General features: G+C 42.9%; 1 protein-coding gene across 1 annotated transcript in view; it reads left to right on the forward strand.

Moving 5' to 3' along the window:
* The window catches only part of LOC138433701 (kynurenine/alpha-aminoadipate aminotransferase, mitochondrial-like), a 33,554-nt gene that overhangs the window by 1,469 nt on the left and 17,842 nt on the right, over positions 1-14,243 (forward strand). Inside the window, 4 exon segments of the mRNA XM_069576772.1 lie at positions 597-729; positions 4,428-4,446; positions 4,449-4,501; positions 13,586-13,795. Coding sequence (XP_069432873.1) covers positions 597-729; positions 4,428-4,446; positions 4,449-4,501; positions 13,586-13,795 — 415 coding nt within the window.

Below are 14,243 nucleotides of genomic sequence, written 5' to 3' on the forward strand. Positions count from 1 at the left end.
AGGCAGCTGTGCAAATATGTCGCCTGAAGTTCAGATGTGTTTAGTTTCATAAAGGCAAGTGGAACAAACTTTCAGAGGATTTACCTAGCGGGTCTTCTTCCAGCAATGAAGGGTAACCTACAGAGTATCAATTATACCTTATTAAAGCCTGTTTCCTCTGTGATTAAAGAACAATGCATGTTGGGTGAATAAGAATTGTATTGTATACAATGTACACCTAGGTTCTTCTTTTCATGATGCGAAGAACTTAACCTGGGCTTCTAAGTATACTAAGAAAATCTCCCTAAGGAAAACAAAACAAAAAGAAAAGAAAAATAAATTATACAGGGAGTGCTTAATATAAAAGAAACAGTACAGGCTTTGGAATAAGAAACCCGTGGATTCAAATCTCAGCTGTTTTACACCAATCAATTAACTTTATGTGTATTTCTTAATCTCTGTTACCTTGTCTTTAAAGACATTAATATTGCCAAAAAGCATTTGAAGATTTTTAACTAAAATGTGTAAAGTGCCTGGTATGAAGTAACCATTTAGTTGCTGTCTACTACTATTCTGATTTTCACTACTGTCGATTTTTAAATGCATTTATGCTTTAGAATCCCAGAGCTGTTATCCTGGCTAAAACAGTTACAAGTAAAATTGCATAATCCGCCCACCATCCATTATGCACCCAGCCGAGGACAGATGGACATGTGTGTCACATGTGGCAGTCAGGAAGGTCTCTGTAAGGTAAGACTGGAGGGGAAGGGCACCCACGGCAAGAATCCAACGTGTGCACCCACACAGCCATCTCTCCCTTAACCACAGAGCAGCATGTTTTGTGGGATACCAAGTCTTCACTAGAATCATAAGCAGAACTTGAAGACATTCACCAACCTGATTTCTCTTAAACAGAGAGCCCAGAGCTCTGAGTCCTTGGGACAAGATTCCCTGCAGCTTAGTGAGCACGGATCAGTTTCATGTGGCTCAGAGGTTCAGGCCACGTTGAGTTAGGCCGTGGTTACGTCCATATGACTTTTTAACTCCTCGAGGGTGTGCCCTGACCCTCCTGAGCTGAGGCCTCATCCCTTTGTGTGTCTGCTGCTGTCATCGTCTCTACCAGCTGCCTCTTGTCTCCCTCTTGGCTGTGCTTCTCCAGATCTAAGGGTACGTCTGGTCTGTGGCTGACCTCTCCTCTGGGTTAGTGTCTTCTCTCTCTGTCTCTCTCTCTCTGTTTGTCTGTCTCTCTCCCTGCCCCTCCCCTGGATTCCAGGAAGTCCCCTGAGGTAACCACCACTGGGGGTTCCTCTGATAAAGAGACTGCGTATACAGTTCTCAGTTTCATTTATCATTTATTTTTCTTTCTCTTGAATAATTAGTCTGGGATAAGGAGGTTCTATATTCAGTCTTCACATCGAGATTAAAGTATGACTCTTGTTTCTATCAAATCAGAGTGGTTTTCTTGCTCTTCTCTTTTATGTAAATGTGAAACCTACAATCTAGTTACTTTTAATAAATTTCATTTAAATTATTATTACATAATAACATATTAAAGTAATAACACTTTATCATTTTCCTCCCTCTTTTTGTACTAAACTAGGAAAAAACAAGGATTAGGTGCTGTTTGAGTTTTTCCCTTTTTTTTTTTTTTTTTTTTTTGAGGAGAAATATTTGTGATGCCCGAGACCAGTAGGTAAAAAGTTCTTTTCAGTGAAATACTTATGTGAGGAAATTACACCATGAGCCTTTTTTTCCCCCAGAAACATGGTCTGGAAAGTTCCTTCTTTGTCTATCTCAACATTACTCCTGTCAAAAAGGAAGAGAGCATAAAAGGTCAAAAACATTAGTAACTCACTGGCTTATAGCCATGCTATTGCCAAGACCTCCTGGAAATCTGTTTTAATATTTCTTGCTCTTTTCTCTCCAGGATAAATATAATTTTAGGTGCATAAATCTCAAATAATAAACAGCATTCACTCCTCGTTTAAGATATTGGTCTTTGTCATGTCCCCTTGCCAACAAAGGAAATGTTGGTCATGAATTTTTCATCTGATCCATGGACTATACATGGATTTGCTTGGTCCTAGGAGCTCCTGTAAAATGTAAATCAACTAACTTGTCAGAGGAGGACTGTGTTTGTCATAAAATGCCTAAAGCTCATAAGGAATAGTAAATGGAATATCCTAGGCCAAATCAGGAAAAAAAGTCAGATCTTCTGTCTCAATGGATACTGGCCATGATGTTTCTCAAGAGCTCTAGGCCGTTAAAATGACACAGAGGAGAGGCTTGACCTGGGGATGATGAAACATCACAGGGAAGGAAAGGATGGTTCTGTGCCTTGCGTGAGATTAGTTGGAACGGAACCTTCTGATTCAGGCCGGGAAAATCTCTGTCTGGCTCTGCTGCTGTCCTGAGGCATCACAGCGTCCTCAAGATCTACTCTGATTTGCAGGCCTGGTCTCCCTTGACCTCCACGTCTCCTGAGCCCTTGCTGAAACCGTCCTTTCTGGAAACTCCCCCGTCCTTGCCCTGCCCACCCTGCAGTGTCCATGGTTCACAGGAGCCCCGCAAGACTGGGCCTCAGACCTCTTCCCTTCCCACACACACCTCCCCTGGGCATCACGCCAGGTGCCCCTGCCCACGCCTCCATCGCCAGGCGCCCTCCACACCCGCGTGTCCACCGCCCCCACTGGCCTCACCGCAGGCTGTTTCAGTGGCACCTCACACCAAAACACACTCAGCTGCTCTCCCTCAGAGACAGACAACACCGGGGCGTTTCCCGGTGAAGGGCGCGCCTCCCATCACCTCCTTACTGCACAGCCAGAAGTCCAGAGGCCCCTCCTTACCGCTCCTTCTCCACTTCCCCTCAGCCCACACTTACGTCCCTGCTTCTGGTTTCCTCAAGCCCCTCAGCTCTCTTCAGCTCCACCACCACCACCCCGTCCAGACCTCCCTTGCCTTTCCCTGGGACTGCAGCAAAAACCTCCCAAATGAGCCTAAAATCTTCCCAGACTCCACCTGTATTCTCACTCCTCTCTGATACTTTGATTTTGCGGCCAGAACGACCTTCTCAAATGCCTGTCTGATCTCATGACTCCTGCGTCCCGCCCTCTACTTCAAACTCTCCCTGGCTCGCTTGTCCAAAGGCCTCCAAGGGATGCTCTCTGCCCACTTCCTTCTGACCTCCCTCCACTCTCCTCTTCACACTCCACCTCAAGCCACAGGATTCCTTCAGTTTCTCAAATGTGTACCTATCGTCACCTCTTCCCCAACGCTTCACCTCCTCAAAGAAGCCTTCCCTGATACCCCAAGTCTGCTGAGTGCCCAGGTGCTCCTACAATGAGCGCCAGAACACTGGCATCCACACAGCAGTGCTTATCACGGATCTTACATGCATGTTTATCTGAGCAGTGTCTAGCTCAGTGCTCTGGCACCTTCGTGAGGGTAAAACCATCCCATACAATCTCCACTTTCTCTCCATACATTACACAGGCCTGGCTTATAACAGAGACAAAATTTGTCAAAGAAGGCATAAAAGTGTTTAGGATCCAGATCAGTTCTGTTATTTTTCAGTATAGAAGAGAGGTTGGCAAACTATGGCTTGAGAGCCAAAGAGAATCATCCCTTGTCTGATCCTGTAAGTACAGCTTTACTGGAACTCAGCTTACATGCTGTCTATGGCTGCTCTCTCACCACAGAGGCAGAGATGAGTGGTGGCAACACAGACACCGGGGCCCACAGAACATGCCCCATCTGGCATTTACGGAAAACTTTCCAACTCCTAATCTGGAACCCTGAAAGTGAAAGTGAAAGTCGCTCAGTCATGCCCAGGCAAGAATGCTAGAGTGGGTAGTCTTTCCCTTCTCAGGGGGTCTTCCCAACCCAGGGATCAAACCCAGGTCTCCTGCACTGCAGGCAGATTCTTTACCAGCTGAGTAACAAGGGAAGCCCAAGAATCCTGGAGTGGGTAGCCTATCCCTTCTCCAGGTGATCTTCCTGACTCAGGAATCAAATCAGGGTCTCCTGCATTGCAGCAGATTCTTTATCAACTGAGCTATCAGGGACACCCACTCTAGAACCCTGCTGCTGCTGCTACTGCTAAGTCGCTTCAATCATGTCCGACTCTGTGCAACCCCACAGATGGCAGCCCACCAGGCTCCCCCGTCCCTGGGATTCTCCAGGCAAGAACACTGGAGTGGGTTGCCATTTCCTTCTCCAATGCATCAAAGTGAAAAGTGAAAGTGAAGTTGCTCAGCTGCGTCCGACTCCTAGCAACCCCAAGGACTGCAGCCTACCAGGCTCCTCCGTCCATGGGATTTTCCAGGTAAGAGTACTGGAGTAGGGTGCCATTGCCTTCTCCTAGTGAGCTCAAAAAAAAAAAGAGCTGGAGAGGGTGTTCTAAGACGTGAAACTATATTTTCCAAGCTAACCTGTGTTTCTTTTGTTAGGGGTTTGAAATGATCGGTAATTTGGAGATAATATCCTTGTAAACAAACCTGTTTATTCAGGAACAATTCATGCTGTGAGTACATATTCTTACAAAATGCAAGTCTCTTTCTTATAATAAAGAAAGAGAAACCACTGCACCTTTAAAATTATCTGCCCCGTGAAAAATAAAATAGCATCTTTCTTTTGTAAAGAAGAGAAGTTTTAGCATAAGGAAAATATGCTAAACATACCCTCTGATTATACATTTCTTTTGACAAAATCTAAATGTAAATGTGCTAAAATTCAGTCAGGAAAATCATGTCCCATTTTCTTAGTATTTCGCTTGAAATGCCTCTTAATTTACAAAGACATTTTTCACTACTGTCTATATTACCACATGTCTAAGACAAATCATGTGTCAATGTAATATAACTAAACCTATCAATATGACCAGGACTTTCATATCTAGTGTTAATTATGGGACTCTAGACCCAGAATAAGGAGGTGGATCATCTGCTCTGCTGGGCCCTGGTCAGAATTCAGCACTGTCTGGGGCACAGTACTTTGGGCTGATGTGAACACAGTCAGAGAAGCAACCCACAGTCACAAAGAAGTAGAAATGAGACCATACATTGAATGCTTTTAGGAACCATGCTCTTTCCCGCAGAAAGAGGAGATCCACGGGGACGTGAGGATTGTCCTCAACCATATAAAAGTTAGCCGTGTGACGGAGGAGTTGGATTTGTCTGTGTGTGTCCTTAGGTGGGCAGAACCAGAACCAAAGTGTGGAAACTGCAGGGAAGCAATTTCAACTCAACGTAACAACTTTCTAACCACCAGTCTTACCCACTCTCTGTGGAATAAGGCAGGCCCATCACTGCAGGTGCTCAGAGAAAGCAGCCAGACACAAAAGAACAAACATTGTATGATTTCCCCTTATACAAAATATATAAAACAAGCAAATTCATAGAGACCAGAAGTTGATTAGAGGTGACCAAGGACTGGGAAGGGGAATGGGGAGTTCTTGCTTAGTGGGCACATGGTTTCTGTTTGGAGTAATGAAAAGATTCTGGAATTAACAGCGATGAGAGTTGCACAAACTGAACACAATTATTGCCCCTGAATCACACACTTTAGAATGGCATGTTTTTTAGTAATATATATTTTACCATAACTTTAAAGTGAAAGTTTTAGTTGCTCAGTCATGTCTGCCTCTTTGTGACCCTATAGACTGTAGCTCCCCAGGCTCCTCTGTTTATGAGATTATCCAGGCAAGAATACTGGAGTTGGTTGCCATTTCCTCCTCCAGGGGACCTTCTTGACCCAGGGATTGAACCCGTGTCTCCCACATTGTAGACAGATTCTTTACTGGCTAAGCCACCAAGTGTGCTGTGCTTACTCACTCAGTCAAGTCTGACTCTTTGTGACCCCATGGACTGTAGCCTACCAGGCTCCTCTGTCAATGGAGATTCTCCAGGCAAGAATACTGGTGTGGGTTGCCATGCACTCTTCCAGGGGATCTTCCTAACGCAGGGATCAAACCGGGGTCTCCTGCATTGCAGGTGGATTCTTTACCATCTGAGTCACCAGGGAAGCCCTCAACAGAAGCCCTTTTAAAATGAAAGCAAAATAATTGCCTTTTCTTTGTGATTGGAAATTAATTATTAACTACTTTCCTAAACTCATATGGCATTAGATTAGACAATGCCTATATTAAAAGACGCTTACTCCTTGGAAGAAAAGTTATGACCAACCTAGAGAGCATATTGAAAAGCAGAGACATTACTTTGCTGACTAAAGTCCGTCTAGTCAAGGCTATGGTTTTTCCTGTGGTCATGTATGGATGTGAGAGTTGGACTGTGAAGAAGGCAGAGTGCCGAAGAATTGATGCTTTTGAACTGTGGTGTTGGAGAAGACTCTTGAGAGTCCCTTGGACTGCAAGGAGATCCAACCAGTCCATTCTGAAGGAGATCAACCCTGGGATTTCTTTGGAAGGAATGATGCTAAAGCTGAAACTCCAGTACTTTGGCCACCTCATGCGAAGAGTTGACTCATTGGAAAGGACTCTGATGCTGGGAGGGATTGGGGGCAGGAGGAGAAGGGGACAACCGAGGATGAGATGGCTGGATGCCATCACGGACTCGGTGGACGTGAGTCTGAGTGAACTCCAGGAGATGGTGATGAACAGGGAGGCCTGGCATGCTTCGATTCATGGGGTCGCAAAGAGTCGGACACAACTGAGCGACTGAACTGAACTGATACACGTAAAACTTGCATTTATGTAAATAACTGGATGCACATACATTGTCACATGCCAAAACACAAATCCGTACCAGCCTCTAAGGGAATAGGCTGAAGTTCCACGTGCATTTATCTCATCACCAATTATCAACTTCTTATATTCATGTAGATGTGTTTGGAAAGTCTAAGATCTTTTAAAGTTGATGCAAATATGGTCTAGACTATTCTCAGTGCGTAAATATACATTTGACCTCTAGTAACTATATTTGCACCCCACTCCAGTACTCTTGCCTGGAAAATCCCATGGATGGAAGAGCTTGGTAGGCTGCAGTCAGACATGACTGAGCTACTTCATTTTCATTTTTCACTTTCATGCATTGGAGAAGGAAATGGCAACCCACTCCAGTGTTCTTGCCTGGATAATCCCAGGGACAGTGGAGCCTGGTGGGCTGCCATCTGTGGGGTCGCACAGAGTCAGACACGACTGAGGCGACTTAGCAGCAGCAGCAGCAACTATGTTTGCTTATCCCTTGAAAACTATTTTTCTGAGAAGCTAATCTCAATTATTATTATTTTTAATTTTATTGAAATATAGTTTATTAACAATGTCATTTTAGTCTTAAGTATGCAGGAAACTGACTAAGATATATATATATATGTGCATATATATATACATATTTATATATACTACAATACATATCTGTTCTTTTCAGATTCTTTCCCATTATAGGTTATTATGACATTGAATATAGTTACCTATGCTATAAAGTAGGAAATTGCTGTTGATTTTATATATTGTAGTATGTATAAGTCAAACCCAAATTCCTACTATATCCCTCCCCACATTTCCCCTTTAATAATCATAAGTTGCTAAAATATGTCTATAAGTCTATTTGTTGTGTAAAATAGTTCAAAATAGTTAATTTGTATCATTTTTTAGATTTTTTTATATAAGTGATATCATATAATACTTGTCTTTCTTTGATTTACTTCACTTAGTATGATAATCTCTAGACCCGTCCATGTGACTACAAATGGCATCATCTCATTCTCTTTTTATGGCCAAGTGACATAGACGTGATCAAACAGGAGATGGCAAGAGTGAACGTCAACATTCTAGGAATCAGCGAACTAAAATGGACTGAAATGGGTGAATTAAACTCAGATGATATTATATATACTCATTAAATCTACTACTGCGGGCAGGAATCCCTCAGAAGAAATGGAGTAGCCATCATGGTCAACAAAAGAGTCCGAAATGCAGTACTTGGATGCAATCTCAAAAATGACAGAATGATCTCTATTCTTTTCCAAGGCAAACCATTCAATATCACGGTAATCCAAGCCTATGCCCCAACCAGTAATGCTGAAGAAGCTGAAGTTGAATGGTTCTATGAAGACCTACAAGACCTTTTAGAACACACACCCAAAAAAGATTTCCTTTTCATTATAGGGGACTGGAATGCAAAAGTAGGAAGTCAAGAAACTCCTGGAGTAACAGGCAAATTTGGCCTTGGAGTACAGAATGAAGCAGGGCAAAGGCTAATAGAGCTTTGCCAAGAGAACGCACTGGTCATAACAAACACTCTCTTCCAACAACACAAGAGAAGACTCTATACATGGATATCACCAGATGGTGAACATCGAAATCAGATTGATTCTATTCTTTGCAGCCAAAGATGGAGAAGCTCTATATCGTCAGCAAAGCAAGACCAGGATCTGACTGTAGCTCAGATCATGAACTCATTATTGCCAAATTCAGATTTAAATTGCAGAAAGTAGGGAAAACCACTACACCATTCAGGTATGACCTAAATCAAATCCCTTATGATTATACAGTGGAAGTGAGAAATAGATTCAAGGGCCTAGATCTGAACTATGGAATGAGGTTCGTGACATTGTACAGGAAACACGGATCAAGACCATCCCCATGGAAAAGAAATGCAAAAGAGCAAAATGGCTGTTTGGGGAGGCCTTACAAATAGCTGTGAAAAGAAGAGAAGTGAAAAGCAAAGGAGAAAAGGAAAGATATAAGCATCTGAATGCAGAGTTCCAAAGAATAGCAAGGAGAGATAAGAAAGCCTTCCTCAGCGATCAGTGCAAAGAAATAGAGGAAAACAACAGAATAGTAAAGACTAGAGATCTCTTCAAGAAAATTAGAGATACCAAGGGAATATTTCATGCAAAGATGGGCTCGATAAAGGACAGAAATTGTATGGACCTAACAGAAGCAGAAGATATTAAGAAGAGGTGGCAAGAATACACAGAAGAACTGTACAAAAAAAGAGCTTCATGACCCAGATAATCACAATGGTGTGATCACTCACCTAGAGCCAGGCATCCTGGAATGTGAAGTCAAGTGGGCCTTAGAAGGGATCACTACGAACAAAGCTAGTGGAGGTGATGGCATTCCAGTTGAGCTATTTCAAATCCTGAAAGATGATGCTGTGAAAGTGCTGCACTCAATATGCCAGCAAGTTTGAAAAACTCAGCAGTGGCCACAGGACTGGGAAAAGGTCAGTTTTCATTCCAATCCCAAAGAAAGGCAATGCCAAAGAATGCTCAAACTACCGCACAATTGCACTCATCTCACATGCTAGTAAAGTAATGCTCAAAATTCTCCAAGCCAGGCTTCAGCAATACATGAACCGTGAATTTCCAGATGTTCAAGCTGGTTTTAGAAAAGGCAGAGAGGTGGGAGGGGGGTTCAGGATGGGGATCACGTGTACACCTGTGGTGGATTCATGTTGATGTATAGCAAAACCAATATAATATTGTAAAGTAATTAGCCTCCAATTAAAATAAATAAATCTATATTTAAAAAAAAAGAAAAGAAAAGTCAGAGGAACCAGAGATCAAATTGCCAACATCTGCTGGATCATCGAAAAAGCAAGAGAGCTCCAGACAAACATCTATTTCTGCTTTATTGACTATGCCCAAGCCTTTGGCTGTGTGGATCATGATAAACTGTAGAAAATCCTGAAAGAGATGGGAATACCAGACCACCTGACCTACCTCTTGAGAAACCTATATGCAGGTCAGGAAGCAACAGTTAGAACTGGACATGGAACAACAGACTGGTTCAAATAGGAAAAGGAGTACATCAAGGCTGTATATTGTCACCCTACTTATTTAACTTATATGCAGAGTACATCATGAGAAATGCTGGGCTGAAAGAAGCACAAGCTGGAATCAAGATTTCCAGGAGAAATATCAATAACCTCAGTTATGCAGATAATACCACACTTATGGCAGAAAGTGAAGAGAAACTAAAAAGCCTCTTGATGAAAGTGAAAGAGGAGAGTGAAAAAGTTGGCTTAAAGCCCAACATTCAGAAAACAAAGATCATGGCATCTGGTCCCATCACTTCATGGCAAATAGATGGGGAAACAGTGGCAGACTTTATTTTGGGGGGCTCCAAAATCACTGCAGATGGTGACTGCAGCCATGAAATTAAAAGACGCTTAATCCTTGGAAGAAATGTTATGACCAACCTAGATAGCATATTCAAAAGCAGAGACATGATTTTGCCTACTAGGTCCATCTAGTCAAGACTATGGTTTTTCCTGTGGTCATGTATGGATGTGAGAGTTGGACTGTGAAGAAAGCTGAAGGCCGAAGAATTGATGCTTTTGAACTATGGTATTGGAGAAGATTCTTGAGAGTCCCTTGGAATGCAAGGAGATCCAACTAGTCCATCCTAAAGGAGATCAGTCCTGGGTGTTCATTGGAAGGACTGATGCTGAAGCTGAAACTCCAATACCTTGGCCACCTCATGTGAAAGACTCATTGGAAAAGACCCTAATGCTTGGAGGGATTGGGTTCAGGAGGAGAATGGGATGACAGAGGATGAGATGGCTGGATGGCACCACCGACTCGATGGACATGAGTTTGAGTGAACTCCGGGAGTTGGTGATGGACAGGGAGGCCTGGCGTGCTGTGATTCATGGGGTTGCAAAGAGTCGGACACGACTGAGCAACTGAACTGACCTGAATATAGAAGTAGGCCGTCTTCAATGAACAATGCAAAGAAAAAGAGGAAAACAACAGAAGGGGAAAGATTAGAGACATCTTCAAGAAAATTGGAGATATCAAAGGAATATCTAACCCAAAGAAGGGCACAATAAAGGACAGAACTAAAGACACTGTAGAAGCAGAAGAGATGGAAAGAGTAAACAGAACTGTGCATAGAAGGTCTTAATGACCCAGATAACTCTGATGGTATGGTCACTCACCCAGAGCCAGACATTCTGGAATTTGAAATCAAGTGGGCCTTAGGAAAGCACTGCTATCAATAAAGCTAGTGGAAGTGATGAAATTTCAGCAGAGTTACTTAAAATCCTAAAAGATGATGCTATTAAAGTCATGCACTCAATATGTTCGCAAATTTGGAAGACCTAGCCATGGCCACAGGACTGGAAAAGCTCAATCTCCATCCCTGTTCCCAAGAAGGGCAGTATTAGACAAGGTTCAAGCCATCAGACAGCTGCACTCATCTCCCATGCTAGCAAGGCTAGGCTCAAAATCCTGAAAGCTAGGCTTCATCATTATGTGAACCAAGAACTTCAAGATTTCAAACTGAGTTTAGAAAAGGCAGAGGAACCAGAGATCAAAATGCCAATACTGCCTGGATCATAGAGAAAGCAAAGGAGTTCCAGAAAAACATCTCTCTGTTTCATTGACTATGCTAAAGCCTTTGACTGTGGATCATAACCAACTGTGGAAAACTCTTAAAGAGATGGGAATACCAGACCATCTTACCTGTCTCCTGAGAAATTTGTATGCTGGTCAAGAAGCAACAGAACCTTGTATGTAACAACTGACTCATTCAGGATTGAGAAAGGATCGACAAGGCTGTTTATTGTCATCTTGTTTATTTAACTTATACACAGAGCCCATCATGAGAAATAGCAGCCTGGATGAGTTACAGACTGGAATTGAGATTGCCAGGAGAAGTATCAACAATCTCAGATATGTGATGACACCACTCCAATGGCAGAAAGTGAAGAGAAACTAAAAAACCTCTTGATGAGGGTGAAGGACAAGAGTGAAAAAGCTGGCTTAAAACTAAATATTAAGTAAACCAAGACCATGGCATCCAGCCCTATCACTTCATGGCAAATAGAAGGGGAAAAAGTGGAAGCAGTGAGAGATTTCCTGTTCTTGGGCTCTAAAATCACTGCAGATGGTGACTGCAGCCATGAAATTAAAGACGATTGCTTCTTTAAGAAATGAAAAGCAATGAAAACCTGGACAGTGTGTTTAAAAGCAAAGACATCACTTTGCCAACAGAAGTCCATACAGTCAAGGCTATGGTCCTTCCAGTAGTCATGTACGGTTGAGAACGCTGAGTGCTGAAGAAGTGATACTTTCAAACTGTGGTGCTGGAGAGTCCCTTGGACTGCAAGGAGATCGAACTAGTCAATCTTAAAGTAAATCAACCCTGAATACTCATTGGAAGGACTGATACAGAAGCTGAAGCTCCAATACTTTGGCCACCTGATGTGAAGAGCCAACTCACTGGAAAAGACCCTGATGCTGGGAAAGATTGAAGGCAGAAGCAATAAAAGGTAACAGAGGATAAGTTGGTTGGATGTTATCACTGATGCTATGAACATGAACTTAGGCAAACTCCAAAAGATGGTGAGGGACAGAGAAGCCTGATGTGCTGCAGGCTATGGGGTCACAAAGAGTCGGACACACCCTGGTGATTAAACACACAATATTCCACGTATATATGTACCACATTTTCTTTATGCATTCATCTCTCAGTGGACATTAGGTTGCTTCCATGTCCTGACTATTGTAAACAGTGCTGAACATTGGTGTGGATATATATTTTTGAATTGTCCAGGAGTGGGATCACTGGGCCACATATGTAACTCTGTTTTTAGGCTGTTAGTGAACCTCCATGCAGTTCTCCATAGGATCTATATGATTCACATTTCCATCAACAGCGTAGGAAGTTTCCATTCTCTCCAAACCCTCTCCAGCATTTATTGTTTACAGACCTTGATCATAGCCATTCTGACTGGTGTGAGATACGCCTCATTGTAGTTTTCATTTGCTTTCTCTATAATTAGCCATGCTGAGCATCTTCTCAAGTGCACGTTGGCCAACTGTATGTCTTCTTTGGAGAAATATCTATTTAGGACTTCTGTCTACTTTTTGACTAGGTTGTTTTTGTTTTTTTGATATGGAATTGTGTGAGTTGTTTGTATAATTTGGAAATTCATCCCTTGTCGGATGCATTGTTCTAAATATTTTCTCCCAATCCATAGGCTGTCTTTTCATTTTGTGGATGGTTTCCTTTCCTTCTTATTTACTAAGTCTCATGTTTTTTCTTTTGTTCATCCATAAACATAAAATATGAAAACACAAGTCTTTCGCAAAACTCTGTCTATAAGTAAGGCCACTACTTTTGACTTCAGCCTCTGTAGTCGGTACAGTATTGAAATACTTGCACACCCTTTGCAGAGCCACAGCCCTGATGCTCCTTGGTGCCCCAGCACCACCCTGCCCCACCCCCCCGACCCGTCTACTGAGACCACCCTGAACCCCATACAGTGCAGAGCTAATGCTGGCATGGCAGGGGTCTCCAGGACCCCATTCCACCCTGCTCTGTGTCTGTTGCTCCCATGCTACACCGCTTGTCCAATATTTTGAATATCACCTCTGCTTATAACTTCTTATGTATTAGCACCACAGGTGCTATCTAAGTTGATTTCCTCTCAAAATCATTCCCTAATAAACACCTATTTTATGAACCAGTTCTAATCATAATTGTGAAGATAATGCAGCGTGGGCATAGAGCTGAGGGCAGGCTTGTGTTTAAGGGTGTAAATGGTAGCATTCTCCTTAGTGTAAGAACCCTTGGCGCTGATGTTTTATAGTCATGTCTCCATCTCAGACTTGGTTTCCTCTCTGTACTTGACAGCTGCAACCCCTGGGCTGCAACATGATTAATGTTTCCAGTGATGAGCACGGGATTATCCCAGACTCCCTCAGAGAAACACTCTCCAGATGGGAGCCGGAAGATTCAAAGGACCCCGAGAAAAACTGCCCCAAATTTCTTTACACTGTCCCAAATGGCAACAACCCTGCTGGGAACTCAATAACAGCTGAGCGCAAAAGGGAAATCTATGAGGTATTTTCAAAGAAGGTGTTACGTACTTGTGTTCTTGATTCCTTCTGACTCTAGAAGAGTGCTCTTAAGTTCCTTCTCTTATTAGCCTCTTGCTCTCAATGAAGATGGTTTTTAATAAAACGAAGTCATCTATATCAGTGTTGCCACAAATTTAAACACAAGAATTTACTACAGTCTTGTTGACTATGATATGTTTCTTTCCCTTTAATTGATATTTCCGCTGCAAGAGATGCTTTTCTTGGTGGGCTGTTACAGTCACCTCTTACACCCGTCTCTTCCTTCTGTCTTCTCTTCATCCCCCGCCTGCAGCCCATACAGTGGCTCCCACCACCCACGTTACTCAAACCCACCATCTCCTCGCCCACGCTCCCTCCCTGACCTGTGAGCCCCTCGGAGTCGCCCACCCCGACCCCCACGCCAGCCCGTGACATCCTTCCTGCTCTCGCAT

This window comes from Ovis canadensis, chromosome 2, assembly GCF_042477335.2.
Source record: "Ovis canadensis isolate MfBH-ARS-UI-01 breed Bighorn chromosome 2, ARS-UI_OviCan_v2, whole genome shotgun sequence".
Lineage (NCBI taxonomy): Eukaryota > Metazoa > Chordata > Mammalia > Artiodactyla > Bovidae > Ovis > Ovis canadensis.